We start from the raw sequence: 20,213 nt of genomic DNA on the forward strand, positions 1-20,213 counted from the left end.
AAAAAAAAATCGCAATAATTGACTTATATTTGTATCGGGATTAATCTGTATTGAATCGAATCGTGACCTATGAATCGTGATACAGATCGAATCGCAAGGTACTAGGCAATTCACACCCCTAGTAGATTTAGGCCTGTTTTACTGCCGATTCACCTCCATTTTTGTTTGATGGTGTGCCATGAGATTTTTCCTGTATAAAATATATGCCTGGCCCAATAAAGGTTATTAGGAACCACCACATTGATGCTATTTAGCACTAGCATCAATCTAGCAAAACATAAACTTTGTGGTTATTTTAAATACACATTGTATTTAGTTTGACAATAAATTTCAGTTGGATTAACCATCTTGAAGCCTCTTTTTTTTTGTGTTGACTAGTAGCAAAAAGTTGCTGCTACTATATTGATTATCATGACCAGAACAAATAAGACTAAAGAGGGAGTATGGTACTGTATACACTAGTTCCCTATAGCGGGGTGGTGTCAAACATACGGCCCGCGGACAAGAACTGGCCTGTCAGGGGGTCCAATCTGGCCCGTGAGGACAGAATATGAACTGCAGTTTTTCACTAAAATTGAGGTCGCATTGACAACCACTTAAATGACATTTCTAAATTTGGCTGTTACTCAGATTTGATGTAAAAAAAATTGCACAAAAAAAGAAAAATAAATTACTCTGCAATAATGCTAATTATCAATTATAATAAACTACTAAATAAATGGGAATATTTTCAGAATTTACATGTAATTATTTGCACCAAAAAAATGAAAAAAAGGGGAAAATATTTGATTATTTATTATATTTATTAGACATACTGGTCCGGCCCACTTGAGATTTGAATGAAAGTGGCCCCTGAACTACAATGACTTTGACACCCCTGCTATAGCGCCTTTCCCGATCCAATATTTGGTGTGCACGTGAATTATTTATCATCCACCTTATGAGCTGAGCGTTGTCGTGAGGTTTGTGGGGCAGCAGCTTGACTTTGCGCCAGTCGAGGAACTCGTGAAGGGTGGCGAAGGGATCCTGCGTGATGGGACATTTGTCGTGGTCGCTCCACACCTCCAGACCCACCAAGGCCACGCGGATGTTCAGCGCTCGGTAGAACTGAATGGGAGAAAGAAAGAGAAAAAACAAAACCAAAGTAGCTTTTAATCTTGGAGGCCATAACATAAAATCATCTTGGTTAATACGGCATCTGCGCGTGTTGTGTTTGGGCAGTGTTTATTTACCTTGTCCACATAATTGGCAATTTCTGCAAGTCTCTGTTTCACCTTCTCCACGTCACTCCCCTGTTTTTGAAACTAGACACACAAAAAAAGAATAAAAACACATATTAATGTTAGGGAGAAATAAAAAATGCATGCACATTTTTTAAATGTGTTTATTAAATTTTATAAAAATAAATGACATTAAAGTAAATTTGTTTAAATGATAATTTTACATTGCATTCATATTCATTACAAAATGTATTTTTCAACTAAAGTTAAAAGTTCCCAATAATTAAAGAAACTTGTACACTTAATAGTATTTCCTATATTGTGAAAATAACTTTTTTACTATTATAATTATTATTAGTAGTATCAGTATTAGTGTTAGTTATGCACTTATTGTTAATAATAATAATAACTATTATTTACTTTAAAAAAATACTACTAAAATCTGATAATGAAATAAAATAAATATAATTTCCATAAAGATATTAGAGTTCTTATGAATGGTTATATCTTATGTTTCTAATACATTTTATTAATTATCTTATTTTGGCTTTTCACTCCCTAAAATAAGCTTGGTTAATCAAAATAAAAAAATAAAAAAATTTTTAACAATGAAATCAAATAAAACTAATCTAATAGTATTAAATTAAATTATTAAATAATATTAAAATACATAAAAATATGTTTATAACCTTCTAAAGACAAATATCAAGAATTATGCAAACACAAAACAATATTCCCTCACCTGTGATCCTACAGAAAATGGAGGGACAACAACAACAACAACAACATATTGGGACTCTTGAGAATCACAAATGATGATTTGATAAGTGAATAAAATACATTGACGGTCCCTTGTTCCCATTCTTGTGGGAAGACATTGTTGTGAATGTGTGGGAATTTGTGTCCGTCCATCCAGCAGAGCATTTGCGAGGTCAGATGTCGTCCACGGCGCTCTCTCTCTCTCTCTCTCTCTTAGTTGGTCCCGATTGTTGATGGGCGTGAGGTCGGGGCTTGATTCCTTTGGGCTTGCTGACATTAGCAGAAGCGGGAGGAAACCCAGCGTAGATCTTTTTCCTGTCTGCTCACTCCGCTGGGGAGTCATTTCCTGTCAAGCCGCTGGCACCGAAGCACACAGCTTGTTGCGCGCTGACCTATATCTGCAGCTACACTCTTAATAGAACAGCCCCTTGTCCCAACATCCACCCCTCCCTTTTTGCTGCGCTCGTCATTGCGCTGTAGATGAATGGAAAGCAGGCGGGTGGCTTTACCTCTCGGTTGTCCGCAACGATGATCAGCTCCACGTATTTGGTGGTCTTCTGGGCATCTCTTTTGTGCTGAGGTAAAAAAAAAAAAAGAAAAGATGATTGATTATTATTGTTAATATTGTAGTATATAATGGATAATATTAATATATTAAATGATTTAAACATATACAATTATTATTACAGTACATATGCATTATTATTATTATTATTATTATTATTTCCTGTTGTCCAGGTTCACACTGTGCCCCCCCTTTAGTAACCCGTTCCGTCTTCCACTGTTGGTCTTTGCTATTTAATGTTTCTTGGACTGGCTGTGACTGTGAAAACAAACACCTTGTGTGTTTTACATACATGATTATTATGATCATTGTAACATCATAATAATTAATATGACAGTTTACAGTAAATAAAATAATAATGCTTACTTTTTCAAATGATTGAAAACAATTTTACATATAATTTTAATGTATACCTACTACTACAATTATTGATATTACTATTAGTGGTGTTAGTAATATTATAATTATTATCATCCTAATTAATATAACGAAATATGATAATGATTAATATATATAATTGATATATAAAGATAATAAATGTTATGATACCAAAAATAACGATGCTTATAAACACGTACAGTAAAACTTAATATTACAATATTAGGACAACCTATACAAAAAGATAAAATCTGTATTTTATTATGACATTCTACTGTAATATCCATGATACCAATAGTATGGAGTTTTAAAAACCTTTCTTTTTAAAAGACATTTTAATTTCTAAATTTGTTTTGTGTTCCTGCATTTTTTGCCCAGATTTTTTTGTTATAATTTTTTATTATTGTAGCACTTTGAGATCTATAGATGTAACGTGCGTTACAAATAAAATTTATTATTATTAGACAAATGAAGGACTCTAAATTGGTAATTTAACTAAAAGTCTTCTAATAGTCCTGTGATCTACTTTTTTTTTTTTTTTTTGCTGAGGGACGATGTGAATGATCAATTGCATCTATTTGTTAAAAATATTTGTTCCAATTTTGATGTTCTCACTGCATTTGAACGTATTACTTAGTGTATAATTGTATAAAATGTTGTAAAGGCCCCACTATAGTGCAGGTAGTATATTTTTCCAACATAGGTGCAACTGTTTGTAAATATTTGTTGTCACATTGACATATGGCCGCCGCACCTGCTCCACGCACACCTTTGGCCAAAGCTCACCGCACGGGGCCAACAATTTTGGACTTGCATGACAAAGCTGCAGGTAACAACACTTTCTGGGAACGTCTCCAAAAGCTAGTTGGTACAAAACATTTGCATCAAGAAGGTGATGTTGTACTTGTTTGTCATCGCACCCGCATGTGGAAGGCCTGGAAGGGGCTTTTGAGGTCATTCCCCAGGGCCACGGAGGCCACGTTGAAGCCGTGACCGCAGTCCCCCGAGGTCAGACGCAGTTCCTCCGCTCGGTAGATGAAGTGGACGTCCGGGCCTTTGTCGGGCGCCGGTTTGATGACAAACGACTTGTTTTCAAGAGCGATGAAGCCTCTGCAAAGATAAGTCGTGGAAAGAATTGAAACAGCACAGCATTGTCCGACTGCTACCATTTTGGTTTTGTGGGGGTCAAAATTGATGGACTTAAGTTACATGGACATTTGGTTTGGTGTGTCCTATTACCAGAGGCGTAGTTTGCATTATACTTCACATTAGCAGTGCAGCAATGTCAATTGACCGTTTCAAATTCTCTGAGCCCGGTGTTTTTTTTCTTCTTAAAAACAACCATGTACATAGTAAGGCTGATTATTTTAATTTTTTTTGTAAATTTAAAAAAATATATATTTTTTTAAACGAACATGTATAAATAAGTAAGGCTTTTTTTTTTTTAGCGACCATGTATATAGTAAGGCATTTTAAAAAAAAAAAGATGACTATTGTAAGGTGTGCTTTTTTTTTTTTTTAAATGACCAAATAAGGTGTTTTTTGTTTAGTTTTTTAAAAACGAACATGTATATAAGGCGTTTTTTTTAAACGACCATGTGTTTTTTTGTTTTGTTTTGTAGAAAAAACAACCATGTATATAGTAAGGCGTTTTTTTTTTTTTTAAACGACCTGCATAGTAAGGCATTTAAAAAACAAACAAAAAATTACCAAAAAATTACCAAGTAAAGCGTTTTTTTTTTTAATGATCATGTATTGTATGGCGTTTTTTTTTTTTAATGACTGTGTATATAGTAAGACTGATTTTATTTTTTAAACGACCATGTATATATAGTAAGTCTGATTTTTGTTGTTGTAAATGACCATGCATAAAATGTGATTGTTTTTTTAAACGATGTTTAGTAAGTTAAAACGGCCTCTTTTTTTTTTTTTTACGACTCATTCAAAGGATTTTTGCTAAAGTGAAACAAACCAAAACAAGTCACTTGAATGAAGCACAATTAATGGTGATTGTTTATTGAAGATGCAGATGTGCAATTTTAAAATGACGCCGGGGCACCCAATCCTTTCTTGCTTGGGGCCCCTGGGGAATGATTGTTGCTACGCCACTGCCTATTACCAACATCAAAATGACGACTGTAAAAAAGCTCATTAAAAGCAACAAACCAAGACTGTATCTGGAAATGTATTCCCTTCCACCAAGACTAAAAGCAAAAGTCTTCTTGGAAGTGACATCCCATTTCAGCACAGAATATTAAATCACGCCTTTAACGATCATACGGCCATCACGTCAAAGTGTGTTTAATTAAGTGGGACGGTGCAGAATTTTCTGCAGATGCCGCAAATCTGGAATATTTCAACTGCGGTTCATCATTAGCGACATGAAGACGCCAATTAGGCCACAAATGAGCAGCAGACGACCTCTGAGGCCAAACAATGAGCTGTGACATCACCTTCTTCCAAAGCCAACTTACAGCTCAAAGTGGCAAGGAAATATTTTTAGCATTGACTTGTACTGTATTGGGGAGCTAGCGATAGCGCAATTGCGGTTTGTGTCAGTTATCATATGACCTGAAACAGGCAACATCCTAGTTTTTACGAATATGTGCTTCCTGTTAATGCTTAATTTTGAACACAGACTTTTAAACATAAAACAATGACAATGCAAATAAGGGGCAGCAGTGAATGCAAAAGTCACGTTTCTTACCGAAGGCCCGAGCAGGCGCTGAGGGTGACGTCAGAGTTGGGGTGCGCCTGCACTTCCCCGTGATAGTAGCAGTTCTTCTAAAAAAAAAATACAAACAAATTATTGTTATTATTATTTTTAGTTGATATAATTATTATTAATAATAACAATATTTTTTATAAAAATAAATAAAATACATACGCACAACGATATTAGCACAATTGCTACAGAAAAACTACGGAAGTCAAGTCAACTAGCATTGGACTAATTGTAAAATAAATCAGACTCAAGATCCCATTCAGTTGCATTGTGGTTGGTTTGAATGCAAGTTTCTTCGTGGGGATGCTGCATAATATCATCATTGCATGGCACAGCTGGTGGAGCAGCAGCTCCGAGTACCTTTCAAGACCCAGATGTGATGCAATGGCGTTTAATTACGCGCCACGTAAAAATAGAATTCTGTGCTCACAGCTATGTGTGACCTACATTAGATCACCTTTGGCAAATAAAAATACAATATCATTTTCTTTTTTTTAGCAAAAAAAAATAAAAAAAACCTACAACAAAAAATAATAGTGAATGTGACTGTGTCTTCCTACCCTCCTTTTTTATAGTGTGTTTCAGTTCATCAATTATTTTCCTGGGTCACTTTTTGGATTAGTTAAAAGCAACCTAAAGCTGGTTAAATTTTTGTTTACATCACAAGAAGGTGACGTTTGCGCAAGGGTGTGTAGACTTTTTCTATCCATTGTATATATTCTAGTGCTGTCAAGGTGAAAGCGTTACCTAATTAATTAATCACAAAAAATTATCACATTAATCATGTATTAACGCAGATTAATCACACTATTAATTTGGACTGCGGATAATCCTTTAGCTGACAGCGGATAGCTGCGTTAAAGGTAGCACAGGTTGTGTTGAATTTAATGTTGTTGTGGGCATGTGCAGTGGACCCAAAAATGTTGAAGATGTTGAATAACATGAAATGTCGAAAAAATTAACATAACAGGTGCTCTTCAAATTTGACGGGCAAAAAATATAGAGAAAAAGGTCTTTTTAATTAAGCAAAAATTCGAAATTCAAAATTCTAAGATGTGATTAATTTGATTTAAAAATGTAATTGTTTGACAGCTCTAAAATATTCTTACTGACCTTTTATTGGTGTAAAATGTGTGCCACTTTAAAGAAAGGCCGCAAACCTGGGTCAATCAGTGGAGCCCAAAGTTCAAAGCAAACATGGTGAAGCAGCATTTAGCTGTTCTGCTGCACACACCAAAAAGTTAAAAGTTGCCAATGTGCATTCTTTGAGTAATTTTGTTAAGCTACTTTTTGCTGTTTTTAATTGGAATGTCGTTAGCTGTTGTGTTTATAAAAATGTGTTTTGTCTTTGCTTGTAAGAAGCACATCGAGTTGCTTGGTGTAAGAAATGTGCTATAAACATTTTGACTGAAGTCCCCCCCCCCCCCCCTCTCTGGCAGACATTTGCAGGTTTAAAAGAAAATATGGTCAAACATAGCAGCATCCTTGGCAGAGGTAATGAAATCAGCAGCTAGGAATAGGTCAGCCTTTAAAAGGGGATTCCATAATAAAACCCTGATGGCAACATTGGCTGAAAAACATTTTTTTTTTTTAAAAAAAACACACACACACAGCTTATCAACAAGTAGGCCAGTGGATAAATGGTGTGTACCGCTATGGCCACACGCTCCCACGCATCGGGTCACATAATAGTGATGAAAAAAAAAAAAAAAAAGCGATTCTCAATGGGACATCATGTGCAGAATGAGTTACACGCGTGGCGCGTTTACAGATTTCATGTCATACCGTGGAGTTATGCGCAGCGGCGACAACGCGCTCATTGTTCTGGTAGTGCGTCTCCGTGTAACGGCTGGCGAAAAGACCCCTGCAGAAAGGACAGGATGGGATTAGGAATGTGCACAACAACATTCTTAGATGTTGAAGAGAAGATTCAGTGAGGATTTGGAGGGGGGGGGAATTCTCTCATGCGAATGTCTTCCATGATTAGAACAGCACCAATCTCTGTAGAGGTAATTATTTCGTTGGTGTGTTTGACTCCGTAAGGAGCCCCACCCTGCGCGTGGGCCAACTTGTGCGGCTGCGTCACGTGGATGTCAGGCAGGGATGATCTCAGCGCGTGTGATGATGTAGGACGAAAATACATTGATTTCCCAAGGCCAGTTACGCTATAAAAAGTCATTTGTCCAAAACTGCCACGTGAAAGCGTGAAATAAAAAGTAACTTTGTGATCATGTGAGATGTGCAGCTCGGGGATTTCCACAGTGTTTGTGTCTGAAATGACAATCCGAGGGAAGGAGTCCCATCATGCTGTCACCAGAACAGCTTGCAAGGAAGGACGCAGCCAAAAGTCAATTTTTTTTTTTCTCCTTCAAACCATTTGACTGAAGTAGACTTCAACATTTGTCGCATGCATAATAAAAACAATTTACGCTCTCATAACAAGCTGATAAATTAAACCTTTACATTTTCACATATTTATCCTTAACTCATTTGCTCGTTCTATTTTAAATATTGCCATGGTCCCAAAAACGTATTTAAATGTTTATTTTTATGTTGTTTTTTTATGCTAGAGCATACAGAAGACTTTGATGCAGCCTCTGACCTGGAGAGGTTGCCTAAAGCAATGGTAGTTATTACAAAAAACGGCCAGCAGGTGGCAGCAGAAAAACTCTTTTCCCCACTGTTTTAAACAGATTTGTGAATAATGATCAAACTTAGCTATATTCTAATGCTAATTGCTGCAAAACCGAAACAGAAAGAAACATTTTCCTGATAAAAGAAGAGACTCTAATCTTTCTTTTGGTAGGTTCCATGTTTTTATAGCAATTAAACACAATAAGGGGGGTTTCACTGTCATATTAGTAGCAGGTGTATTATGCATAACGTAACATTACGATGTTGCCATGAGGGCAAAGCGAGGATGCGCGTCGCACTCCATATTGGATTAGCGGCACGTGCGCGGTAAGTCCGAGCAAAAGCTCCCGTGCCGCATGTTGGCGACATGTTTGGGAAAGCCAGCTTATATCCGAGCGGCATGACCATACATCGTGTATTAAAGCCGCCGCTTTTGATCCTCTGCAAGCTGCCTGTAATCAACTACTTGGCAAAAGCACTCCAGTTTATGTTCATCTGACCACTGTTTGTTTGTTTTTTGACAAGGCAGCGCAGTGTCCGAGTGGTTAGACCCCGAATCAGTGAGTCAGTCTCAGGGGTTCGGCGGAGGTCAAGACACACACCCGACTCAAATGGCTGCAGGTTATCATTTTGTCAATTTGGTGTGCTTGGTAGTCGACTTGTGACTGCTGTGATGGTATGTCATGTGACTCCTTTATTATTGTATTCCTTTCATACTAACTATGTCAAGCAAAAAATAAAATAAAAGTGGTCAGATGAATATGTGCAATATGAAATTTTCATATATAACGGAGCGTATGGTGTTCCACAGGGTTCGATTCTGGGGCCTCTGCTGTTTCCATTGATTTGGGTTCCATGTTAAGAAAACAGCGGTGCTTATTTTAAAACACTCTATGAATACACTATAAAAAATAAATTAATTAAAAAAACAGTAATGTTGTCAAATTAGAAGAAAATGCACAAAGTGGTTATGATTCCGTCCATAATATGTTAGGCGGGAAAAAAGCAAAAATATTGTAAAAATAAAAGGAGACGTTTGCAAATGTCATAAATAAAACACACACAAAGACACCAAAAGTCTGCTCCAGCTCACCCACAACCCTAATGAAGCGCTGCCGCAAGATGGATGGAGCCCCGTGTTGACTCTAAATCCCTCCATTTAATTTCCATTGTAAATAAATGTGGCGCACCTCAACGCTTAGTGACTACCTTGACTTTACTTTCCTCATCACTTTTGTCTTTGCAACTTGTGGCGCTGCCGTAATTGCTGGAGCGCGGCGTACATCGATCCGGCGCGGCCGCTGTGAATCTCCAGACACGGCGCTCTAATTAAGGATGCACTAATGGTCGCGATGGGTTAATTGTGATGAATGAGATGCTCTTTATAGCCAGGGAAACAAACACTGTTATTTTCCTTCAAAATGATCCTGTTTGTCTAAACTCACAAACCATCCATCAAAATAAACTCAAGCGCCTCCTAAAACTATATTCCGCATGATTTATGTCCGAACGAATGTCATTAGTCCACGGGAAAAGGGCCATTTGATGTAAAAGGTGGCGCTATAACTCCCAATCATGAGGCCATTTGGCTTGTCAGACGCCGGGAAACGGTGCAATAACAAAAATGACAAATTGCAGACTAAATTGTCAAAAGGTGGTTGGCCACAAAACAGTTTCATAAAACTGTCATTTCTCAGCTTGTGAATGAAGAAATGACTGAATAAAAGAGCAAAGAAGAGCGAGAAAATAACATTAAAGTTGGTCATTAGTGTGTCAACGAGCAGGCCTCGTTAATCCGGTCATTTAAAGCGAGTGTTTACAAACGTAGCAAATGTTGGCTTTGCGCCAGGGTTCGTTAATTGTTGCCACGTTCAAAATTTCTTGTTAACACAAAAAAAAAAAAAACGTTTGTGAATGTTTGGCGAATGTCTTTGCAACCGTATTGAAATTACAGCTATAAATTTAAATATCTGGGTAAATAAAAACAAAAATATACAATATTCGGCAGATTACAAAAACCTGTACCATTCCAGTTTAAATAAATAACATTCTCTGTTTTAATTCTTATTAGTAAGTCACTAGTGGCACTAGTGAGCAATTTTTTTTTATTACAGACCGATATTCTACTCATGTTTTCCTTAGGGCTAACTAGTACATGCTGGCACCTACACATGTACATTTTTTAAGAACAATGCAAAGGCATTAATGTAAATGTAACGGTTTCTCTTTCATCTAACCTGACCGCCCCTCCTCCTCCTCCTCTATGCACCGACCGAGACCCGTATTATTATTTTTGCATTTTTCAATTGAATATCATGAGTTCCACTTTTCCATCTAAATGAATGGAGGGTACTGCATGCCTAGGTGGCGCTATTGAGTGATAAATGCAACATGTTTCCAGAGGCGGCAAATCCAGGTCCAGAAAGTAAAAACCCTGCCACCGTTTGGCTTTAGCCCCTGATGCTAGCTAGCTAGCTCCCTAGCAGGTAAATAAGCACCATGGGAGCTAGCTAGCTAGCACCTGGGGCTAAAGCCAAACCGTGGCAGGGTTTTTACTTTCTGGACCTGGATTTGCCACCTCTGTATGTTTCCTTCCAGTTGAGCCTGGAAATGAGCCTTACTATATATGCTTTTTCATTAATGCTGTTTTAAGGTCGCAGTGGGAACAGGATTGACCCTTTTTATGACCGGAAAGGGTTTTAAAAAGACAAAATTCACATGATAAAAAAATGTCAGTGTTTGTGCAGACTAGAATCTTGCCTACAAGGTTAGCGTTAGCGCCTTATCAACATCTCCAGAAGTATCATGTCAATGTCACCCACAGCGACACCGCAAACACAGCAATCTTGTGATTCTATTGCTGACCTTTCAACTTGATATCCACAGTCCTGTATCGCCCACTTACATATTCCTTTTCCCCATTTCTTGTCCATAATTGCTTAGCGGTCAGCGTATACGTCCAACAATGCAAGTGTGTGAATGCCTCGCAGAGATTTATGGCCAATCTCAATACTGGGGATCATGCTGACGTGGTTGCAGCAGAAAAGTCATTACAAAATGTTTCTTTCCTTTGAGAGTCACATGACCATATAGCGCCATGCGTTGTATCTGAAATGACATCAGGATTTGCTAAAAGTCACCACGGATTTGACTTATTTGATTTGTTACAACTGTCACTGGAAGGAAGTAATATACTAACCGAAAAAAAAAAAAAAAAAAAGGCATCTGTACTTGATGACTTTATTTTCCCTCCCTACCTTTTAAAACAAATATCTGAACTTTTGACTTCTTACCTTGTCGAAATGTTACGTTTTTTTAAAAGTTTTTTTTACATGAAGGAGAATGAACCAGGGAGGATTAACAAAGATGGCAACAGATTCAGACAAGCAAGATATTCCCCATCCATGGCCTTATTTCGGAGAATTGTTTGATGTTGTCGGCTCCAGGGATGATTTATGGTGAATGTTTTGTCTTGTAGTTACCAGCCTAAAAAAAAAAAACAAGCTTCTAGCATTTTAAAAATCCCCAATCTGGTCTGAAAAACAAGAAAAAGTTATCATTAGCTAATTTAGAATTTCTGTTACTCAGATCAAAACGTTAGCAAAGCTATCGGAATGCTATTGTTTTGATAGCTAGCTAGCTACTATTTATTGCTTTAAAAAACACGCTGTAATGTACCCACCTCCCCTCCAAATCCAAGTCCAGAAAGTAAAAACCCTGCCACAGTTTGTCTTTAGCCCCCCGTGGTAGCTAGCTAGCTGCCTAGCAGGTAAACAAGCGCTCAAGGAGCTAGCATATTGATTTGCCGCCTCTGCTCAGTACTCAATTGAAAAATATGTTTTTACTCTCTACTGTCATACTTAAATACATTTCAAAGTTTGTCCAATTTACATGAAGTCCAGGGGTTACATCCTCCACTACATCAGAACGTCCGAGCCTTTGTTCACATGAGTGATTATCGGCGCAATTGGCAGTTACTTAGTTATCATTACATGGCACAAGCCAGTTAGCTCATGAGCTAGCTAGTGGTTAGCATCTGTTGATATTGTATAGTCTGTTAAGTGGATACATTTTTACGGCTCAAATGTACAGAAAAAGACAAAGTGGCAAACATTTTGCATCTGGGTGTGGTTTCAGTGCATTTGAGTGGATATGCCCACGGCGTTTTAGAGCAGAGACAACTGAATTTTTTATTTTATTTTGTTTTACCATGTGGACGCCTCATTTCATATACTGCTAAAAAATAAATAAATCATTTAAATTTGGCAGTGTTGTTAACAACTCTCTTCTCTGAAAAGAGAAGTCTTTTATTTTCACTTTGCAGTTGACTTTAAGTACGGCGTGAGCGCTTTTGCCACCTCGTCAAACAGTACAGCATACAGCCTCATTTACATATTGCTCATATGACTCCGTGTAATAATTCAGCGCCGCGCAAAGCCCCTCGAACGTGAAACCATTGGCAAGAAGCGTGGCTCCCCGTGCACGCTTCCTTTGAAGACGAACTGCTAACTGCGGTGATTTTCTTTTAATCGCTTCCCCACCACCACCACCGCCGCCGCCGCCGCCACCATCATTGCAAACCGATGCGTTCCTATAGCGCAGTCGCTGGAGGCCCCATATGGACGAAAACCACTATTACTACTGCTGTTAATACGACACAGGCAGAGAGAGAGGGAGCGAAGAGGTAGGCTCGACAACGCTAATTCTATTTCCACATGCGGCCACGTTCCAAATTGATTTACATACAGCTCAGTGTCTGCTCACTTTCTTCTGGTGTACAAAGAAACGGATGAAAAGAGCAAAATCCTCAGGACTGCAAGTGCACGACTTCTCTTCTTCTCTTGTCAGCGTTCTTCGTTTGTGTCTCGTCTACTGTAGAGCGGACGTACAAACACATTTTTATGTTTGTCCGCGATGGGAACTCGCAATTTATCCAGAGCGTGATTACATACTCTGATAGGTGCTGCTGTTTTGGTATGCAATACAGTAAAAAATAAAAATAATGTGTAAAAAAAAAAAAACACCTGTTATTTTCATTTTTTGGTCATTTCGGAGAAGCTGCTTATTGGTTTTGAGGGGTTTATTCATTATTTATTGACTCTTTAACAACGGATATTTGAACACATAATAGAGCAACACTTTTAAAACTTTTAAACGTATATAATTGCATGACATTGGTTCCAATGGAGGGTACTTTCAGATAACACTTTTCCATATAAATTTCAACTTGCTTCAAAAATTCACGCCTCGCGGGTTCAAGTGTTATTTTTATTTATTTATCTTTCAACTACAATTGATACTTTGTAATTTTCACATAATTTACTTCATAAGCATTCCCCTGAGCATTCAGCTATTAGCATTCAGCTATTAGCATTCCCACGAAATTGCACTTAGTCTAGTCATTCATCGCGCGTTAATAAAGTTAGTGGCATTAAAGTAACTTAAACGTACTAATTTTGACACCCCTAATAACAATACTCACTAACATATTACTTATTCTTTGCCCAAAAAAATGAATGATTATTACTGCTGCCTTTTTTTTTTGATTACTGCTGCCTCTTAAGTCAGTTGTGAAAATCTTCCTCATGTTTGTCTATAGCTCCGTACAAGGCGTAACCACCAGGAGCAGCCCAATGTCCAGCAAGTGAGTTTCTTTACATTCTATTTCATTCAGTCATTGTTGTCCGTTTTTATAAAGTATGTTATTGAGGACTCATTTACTTTTTTGGGGGGAGGAACTAGAATAGATGAACACTAATGATATTGATCATCAAAATTCAAGTTAACTCTTTGACTGCCAGACGTTTTCAGAAACGGGATGTCGCCAGTGCCAGCCGATTTAAGCATTTTGACTGATCTTTCAGGGTCCACAGAAAATGTTGTGTTTGGACTATGGAAACACACATACTACCAAATGAAAGATTGAACTCTCATCTTCACCGCCATTGTTCGCTTCTTCAGCCATCTAGCTCCGCCTCACGTCTTCTACTGCCGCGTCAACGCTTCCAACCTCGGAGTCACCATCATCATCATCGATGATGATCATCGTCGTCATCAATGTGCTCTTTAGCGTTGGTCGATGCTTTTCGTCTTTGGAAAAAAAATGCTCGAGCGTGAGCTGCTTGCAAACCGGTTGCCATGTTCTCTTCCCTTCCCAGCCATTGTCCCCTCTAGCTCCGCCTCACGTCTTCTACTGACGCCTACCCAATCTTGTCAAAAGAGAGTCATCGCTGCCCTCTAGGGGCCAAAAATAGTCATTAGGCTAACTAGACCTGCTTGAAACTTTCACCACAGCTGGGCAAGGCTTTACTCCACCCGTTTAAAAAAATAAAATAAAAAAAATGGGTGGACGTCTTTTAACGTCTTTGGCGCTCCTCCGTAGGTTTTTGCAGAACGTCATTTAACGTCTTTGGCAGTAAAAGAGTTAATAGAGAAAGATGTCCCGATATAAAGTTATTATTTTTTTTGTTGGTGGTGCGAGTTTACGCCATGATTGAATAAGGCAAATGTCATCTTAGTACATTAACTAGCTGCATAAGAAAAAAACCAACAACAGTCAACTTCATTTAGGCCATCGAGCGACTGTTGTGCCATTACCAAATTTCCGCATATCCACTCAATCGACCATGGCACTGTTTTGACATTAGCACTGGCAGAGTTCGAAAGCAGATCAATGAGATCGATAGTAAGCTCAAATTTGTCTGATATAAATTGTCAAACAAACACACTGGCTGGCGGGTTGAGTTCATTTAACATAATGACTGCCACAAGCCCGTTGGATTTGAATACACCAAATAACCCGAAAGATGCGACGGCCCACAGGTTGAGCGATGTTTCTAGTTTGCATTCAGGGCGCAAACCTTTTCACTCCAAGGCCGCTACGATGACAATATCATTTGAAGGTGAGCTTTGTATTTCTCGGCTTCACACAGACAAAATACAAACTCACAAGGGATTTGGAGTGGGAATACTAAAAGCCAGGACAGTAACTGGATGGCTAAGATTGAGCTATAGGCTGCTTTGTGAAACACATAAAAAAAAAGAGATATAGCCAACTGTAGGGTGTTCATAAAAATAGGATGCTTGTAGCAAGGTTTGATATATTTTTGTGTGTAGGTGACATCAAGCATGATGGATGAATACAATCTATGACAACCTTGGATTAGGGCCAGTGAAGAAGGGGGGGTTGGGGGGGGGGGGGTTGCCAGGATTCTCACGTTATTCTCAGAATTCTAACTTTAAAGTGAGAATTAGAATAAAGTCAGAATTCTCACTTTAAAGTCAGAACTCTGTGATTAAAATCAGAATTCTCATTTTTAAAGTCTCACTTTGTGCTCGTTACAGTTGCAGGTGAGCTCGAGACGACCCAACTGAACCGTTCTTTCTCTGTACTTTGGCCTTTCCATCGCTTTGAAAAAGTTTTTTTCTTAAAATGTATCTCTCATTATCCTCAAAGTGTTTTTCTTGTCCTATCTTCGAAAGGGTTAACATTTTTTCCCCTTGACACTTTCCAAACACGATTCCATCGTACGGGCGTTATTATTAAACCTAAATTAGCAAGCTCTTTTATTCCCTCATTTATTTTATGACATACGAATGTTACTATCGCTACAAGCGCAAACAACAGGATTAAAGACAGTGTTTTATGTGTCCAATAAAAGTCCACTTGGGTTTGGACGCCGGCTAATTCCTGTGAAGTCGTGTATGTTACTAAGGTACTAAGGTGATCTGCAGCCGAGCGGAACCAGAACGAGCCATTAGCCGGCCGCCGGCGCTAAAGTGCGCTAAAGGAATAAACATGTTTTCTCACGCACAAAAAGTATGATGTCATATTCCCAAGATGACCTTAAAAGGGAACAGTTAAGCGAACGCACTCACCTAAAAGCAGTAAACTTTGTACTTGAATCCAGATCATCCGTCATCATCATCCGTCTGTGGGGCTAAATTAGCCACAGGCAGCGATATCTTCCACTTGTAGGGACTGAGGTTGTTTGTTAAAAGGGAATTACAGTTTTATGGCTGCATTACTATTTATGGTATTCATAACACAAGTGTGGATTGTAGGACTTCTTTATTGAGTGAATGCTGAAGAGCATTCACACAAGATTATTCTGCACCAAAATTTGTTGTTTTTAACACAAAAAACAACCTGATCAAAACTAACAAACCCACTCCAAAAATTATTTACTTTAAAAAACGAAAGTCAAAACAACATAAAAACTAACTATTAGGAGCGGGAATATTTGATTGTCTCACAATTCGATTCTGATTTTTGGGGTCTGCGATTCGATTCAGAATCGATTTTGATTCAGAACAATTTTTGATTCAAAATATTTTTTATTTGTTATTTATAGATGTGCAAAGAATCGTCATGATCTACTCCAGTCTGACTCGCTAATGCTAATTAGCGCACTACTCACGGCACTTTTATCGCTCATGAATGTATACAGATAAGCATCTTAACATTACTCACCGGCATATGCTCTTCCTCCGCTGCAAAAAAACCTAGCTTTTATCGGCATAACTTGATTGTGACTTTTTTTCTTCTACTCTCTAATGTGGCTTAACTTAACGCACGGAACTACACTGCCCCTAAGTGGCCAAATTATGTACAACATGAACAGCGCTCCCAATAAAGGCACACACAAAAAAGGGCAAGACAGTATAAATTAATTTCAATAAAATCGATTTTGAGACATTTAAAATCTATTCTGAATCGTACTAAATGAGTATCGCGATTCTTATCAGTTTAGATTTTTTGGCACAACCCTACTAACTATATATAATTTAAAAAAAATCCAACACTATTATAACCTTGCTCTGGAGTCGCTGTTAGCAGCTGTAGTTACTACAGAATATTTGCAAATTGATGATATGGAGTCAAAAAAACATGGAAGGCTACATCAACACAAACAAAAGTTATTCTAATCTGCACCACAACTAAATAAGTGGAACTTCTTATTAATATGACTGAATGCCTACATTCCAGCCCATCATAAAAAAAATAATAAAAAAAAAAAAACACCTCGCGCCATTAAGCCCCACTCTTAACACTTCCCTGGAAGCCGCGCGGCGTCTCCCGTAAGATAATAGCGTACAATCTGTCGCTTGTTCGCCTCATTAAGTCGCTGCCGATGACGGCGATGGAAACTTTGCCCGCTTGCTGATGTATCATTTTGACGCGAGGATGCGGGTGAACGATCTGTCGCTGATGCTAATGCGCTGGAACATGAGCCGTAATGGTTGTCGGCTTACGAGCTGATCACGTCGATTGTCAGATGAGCCACAGGTAAAATGTCTTTATGACATTAAAATCGAAAATGGATGGAAGATTACCGGGAAATGTGCTGAGATAACGTTTTAACATACACATTTCTGTTTTGTTGATGAATATTTGTCTTTGAGCGGGAACAATTGTATTTGAATATACATTATTATTATATTATATATATCAATTAATATACATGATATTACTATTATATTCTTTTTGATGAAACGAGCTGCTATTAATTCTCATTAGTTATCAACTTCATCAAGCGACGCCACGGGGTCAAAAACGTCCCGTCTTTCAGTCATGTCATCAAGCGCACTTCCTCCCCATTTTGTTTTGCACGCCAGCACAGCTGGCCTTATTTTGAACGAACACACGCTTCCTCAGCCATGCATGCGGGTCTCGTGTTGACTGATGAACCTAATCGAGCGGAGAGACTGCAGACTCGCGTCAAGTTTGCGTATTACGTCAGATGTTCTTCATGCGAATGAGCCGCGAGTCAGAATATTTCTGGTACTTACTACAAATGAGCCACGGCGAGCGGTGAAGACTGTAAATTGCCCATATTTGTGAATCATAGTTTCACATTCAATCAGTGCACACCTGCCACCATTTAAAGTGCCTTTGATTAACTCCTAATCATGTTCAGATGTTCTAGTAGGCTCTTCCTGACATTGGAGGTGATGGTGTTTTTTTTGGGCGATCAGCAGCGTGGAGTTTGCGCCAAACAATTTGTTGAAATTGAAGACAATAAGTCTCGACTCAAACTAGTAGCGATTTGGCCACTGAAAACGAACGCCGAGTCAGAACGCATCAGTCTCCTTACGTCTGACGTACGTGTAGTTATGGGAATACCTGGCTGGTTAACGCCTCGCTGTTAGCCGGCTACAGCTAACACCTCACTTTTGGTCGGCTAATGCAGTCGTAGCAAGGTTAATTCTGGCTAACACCATGCTAGCAACAAACAAAAGAGAGTTCGTAAACACGCTAGCTAGCTAGACGCTAGACAAACTAGCTCAGCCGCTAGCTCGGATGAAGCTAGTAGCTACGTAGGTGGATTTAAAAATGGTACCAAAAAAGGACAAACAATTGGCCAGGGTACGGCACGGGATCCTGGATGTTCAAGTTATTTTAAACTAAAAAGCTGAATATTTGCTGCGTCGCGTTTAGTATTTTGATCACATCCACACTAAAGAGGGAATTTTACAACCAAATTCCCAAGTTTATTATTTTTTACTTTGATTTTTTTTAATGCCACAAGTCACATTAATGGAAAAAAAAGTTGGGAAATTACTTAATTTGAATTTTTTAATTATTTGTTTTTAACTCATTCACTGCCATTGATGGCAATAGTTTAACTCCTCCCCCCCCACTTTTATGAAAACCTAGATTTTTTTTTTAGAAATACAGATATAAAATGTGTGATTAATCGTGAGTTAACTATTAAAGTCATGCGATTAATTACAATAAAAAAAAATGAGTGGCCTGACGCGACTTAAAGATCAGAAGAAAAATTAAATCGGAATTAATCGCATGACTTCACTAGTTAACTCACGATTAATTTTATTACTGTTCTAAATGTACAATAAAAAAATATATAGGTTTTCATACTTTTGGTAACAAAAGTAGAAAAAAAAAATGTTAAACCAATAGAAATAGTTCAAATGAATTGTTTACGTTTATAGCCGTCAATGGCAGTGAATGAGTTCATTTGAATTTTTTTTTAATTATTTTGTTTTTAATATCAGAAAAACCTGTCCACATTCTAAAAACACGCACGTTCCGTTCATTGAAACAAGCTGCTGCTAAACAAGGCCGCCAGTGTGGGAATATTTCTTATTCCTCTTGGGAGCGCCACAAATGTGCCATGTGTAAATAAAAAAAGGACGGAGATGAGAGTGTGAATCACATACAAAGCAATCTGTACGCTGAGAGATATGACTTATTTTGGTTTATTAAAAGTCTTACATCAAGGTTTTGTGGGTGATGCTTTCCTGGCATCTCTCAAGACTGATAGCACACTAATGACTGCATCCTGTCACCGACTAACTTATGAATGCACGGCGCACATGTGCATTTTATTATCTTGAGAAATCTTTGTCTGCAGAAAAGGTAATATAATCCCTCATGTGCCGCGCTGGGCAGGATGTGTTCCAGTCTCGTGCCGACAAATGACGGCGGGGATGATATTATGCGCCATCAACATCCGAAGCCCCGCACTCCGCCGCCTCCAAAACACCACGGCGGGTAATGGATTTGCTTCTCACCAGCGCTCACATCGCACTGAGTAAATCTCAAGATGCGCGCCGGCGCCTTTTGAAGGACTTTCAAGCGAGGCTGCGCTCCCATTTGCAGCTTCTTACTGGCCGCGATGTGAGAATCACGCCTCGCTGCTAATGTTCACGCCGTTAAACTCGGTCAGAGTCGGCGTGGAATACAGCGGGCGCTAAAAGGGTGAACACAATCCATTAGGCGGACAACCGCACAATGGATCGGATTGTGACTAAGGTTTTGATAATGTGCTAGTCCCCTTATATGACGTCAGTATTTGCTAGCGTATTAATCAGGCTAGCATGCTAGCTAGTATTGATGATGAGTGTCAGGTGAAGGTGGTTTGTTTGGAGTTGAATAATTTAACTGAATTGCTGTTTTAACTTGTTT

General features: G+C 38.4%; 1 protein-coding gene and 1 long non-coding RNA gene across 2 annotated transcripts in view; one reads left to right on the forward strand and one right to left on the reverse strand.

The window, feature by feature from the left end:
* The window catches only part of adam12b (ADAM metallopeptidase domain 12b), a 67,316-nt gene that overhangs the window by 27,216 nt on the left and 19,887 nt on the right, over positions 1 to 20,213 (reverse strand). Inside the window, exons 4-9 of the mRNA XM_077581797.1 lie at positions 7,433 to 7,511; positions 5,630 to 5,706; positions 3,843 to 4,032; positions 2,489 to 2,554; positions 1,233 to 1,304; positions 938 to 1,107 (exon numbers count right to left, since the gene is read on the reverse strand). Coding sequence (XP_077437923.1) covers positions 938 to 1,107; positions 1,233 to 1,304; positions 2,489 to 2,554; positions 3,843 to 4,032; positions 5,630 to 5,706; positions 7,433 to 7,511 — 654 coding nt within the window. The remainder of the gene's footprint in view (positions 1 to 937; positions 1,108 to 1,232; positions 1,305 to 2,488; positions 2,555 to 3,842; positions 4,033 to 5,629; positions 5,707 to 7,432; positions 7,512 to 20,213) is intronic.
* The window catches only part of LOC144061395 (uncharacterized), a 47,584-nt gene that overhangs the window by 7,558 nt on the left and 19,813 nt on the right, over positions 1 to 20,213 (forward strand). The window contains exon 2 of the long non-coding RNA XR_013296177.1: positions 13,881 to 13,925. This is a non-coding gene — a long non-coding RNA (uncharacterized LOC144061395). The remainder of the gene's footprint in view (positions 1 to 13,880; positions 13,926 to 20,213) is intronic.

This window comes from Vanacampus margaritifer, chromosome 12, assembly GCF_051991255.1.
Source record: "Vanacampus margaritifer isolate UIUO_Vmar chromosome 12, RoL_Vmar_1.0, whole genome shotgun sequence".
Classification (NCBI taxonomy): Eukaryota; Metazoa; Chordata; class Actinopteri; order Syngnathiformes; family Syngnathidae; genus Vanacampus; species Vanacampus margaritifer.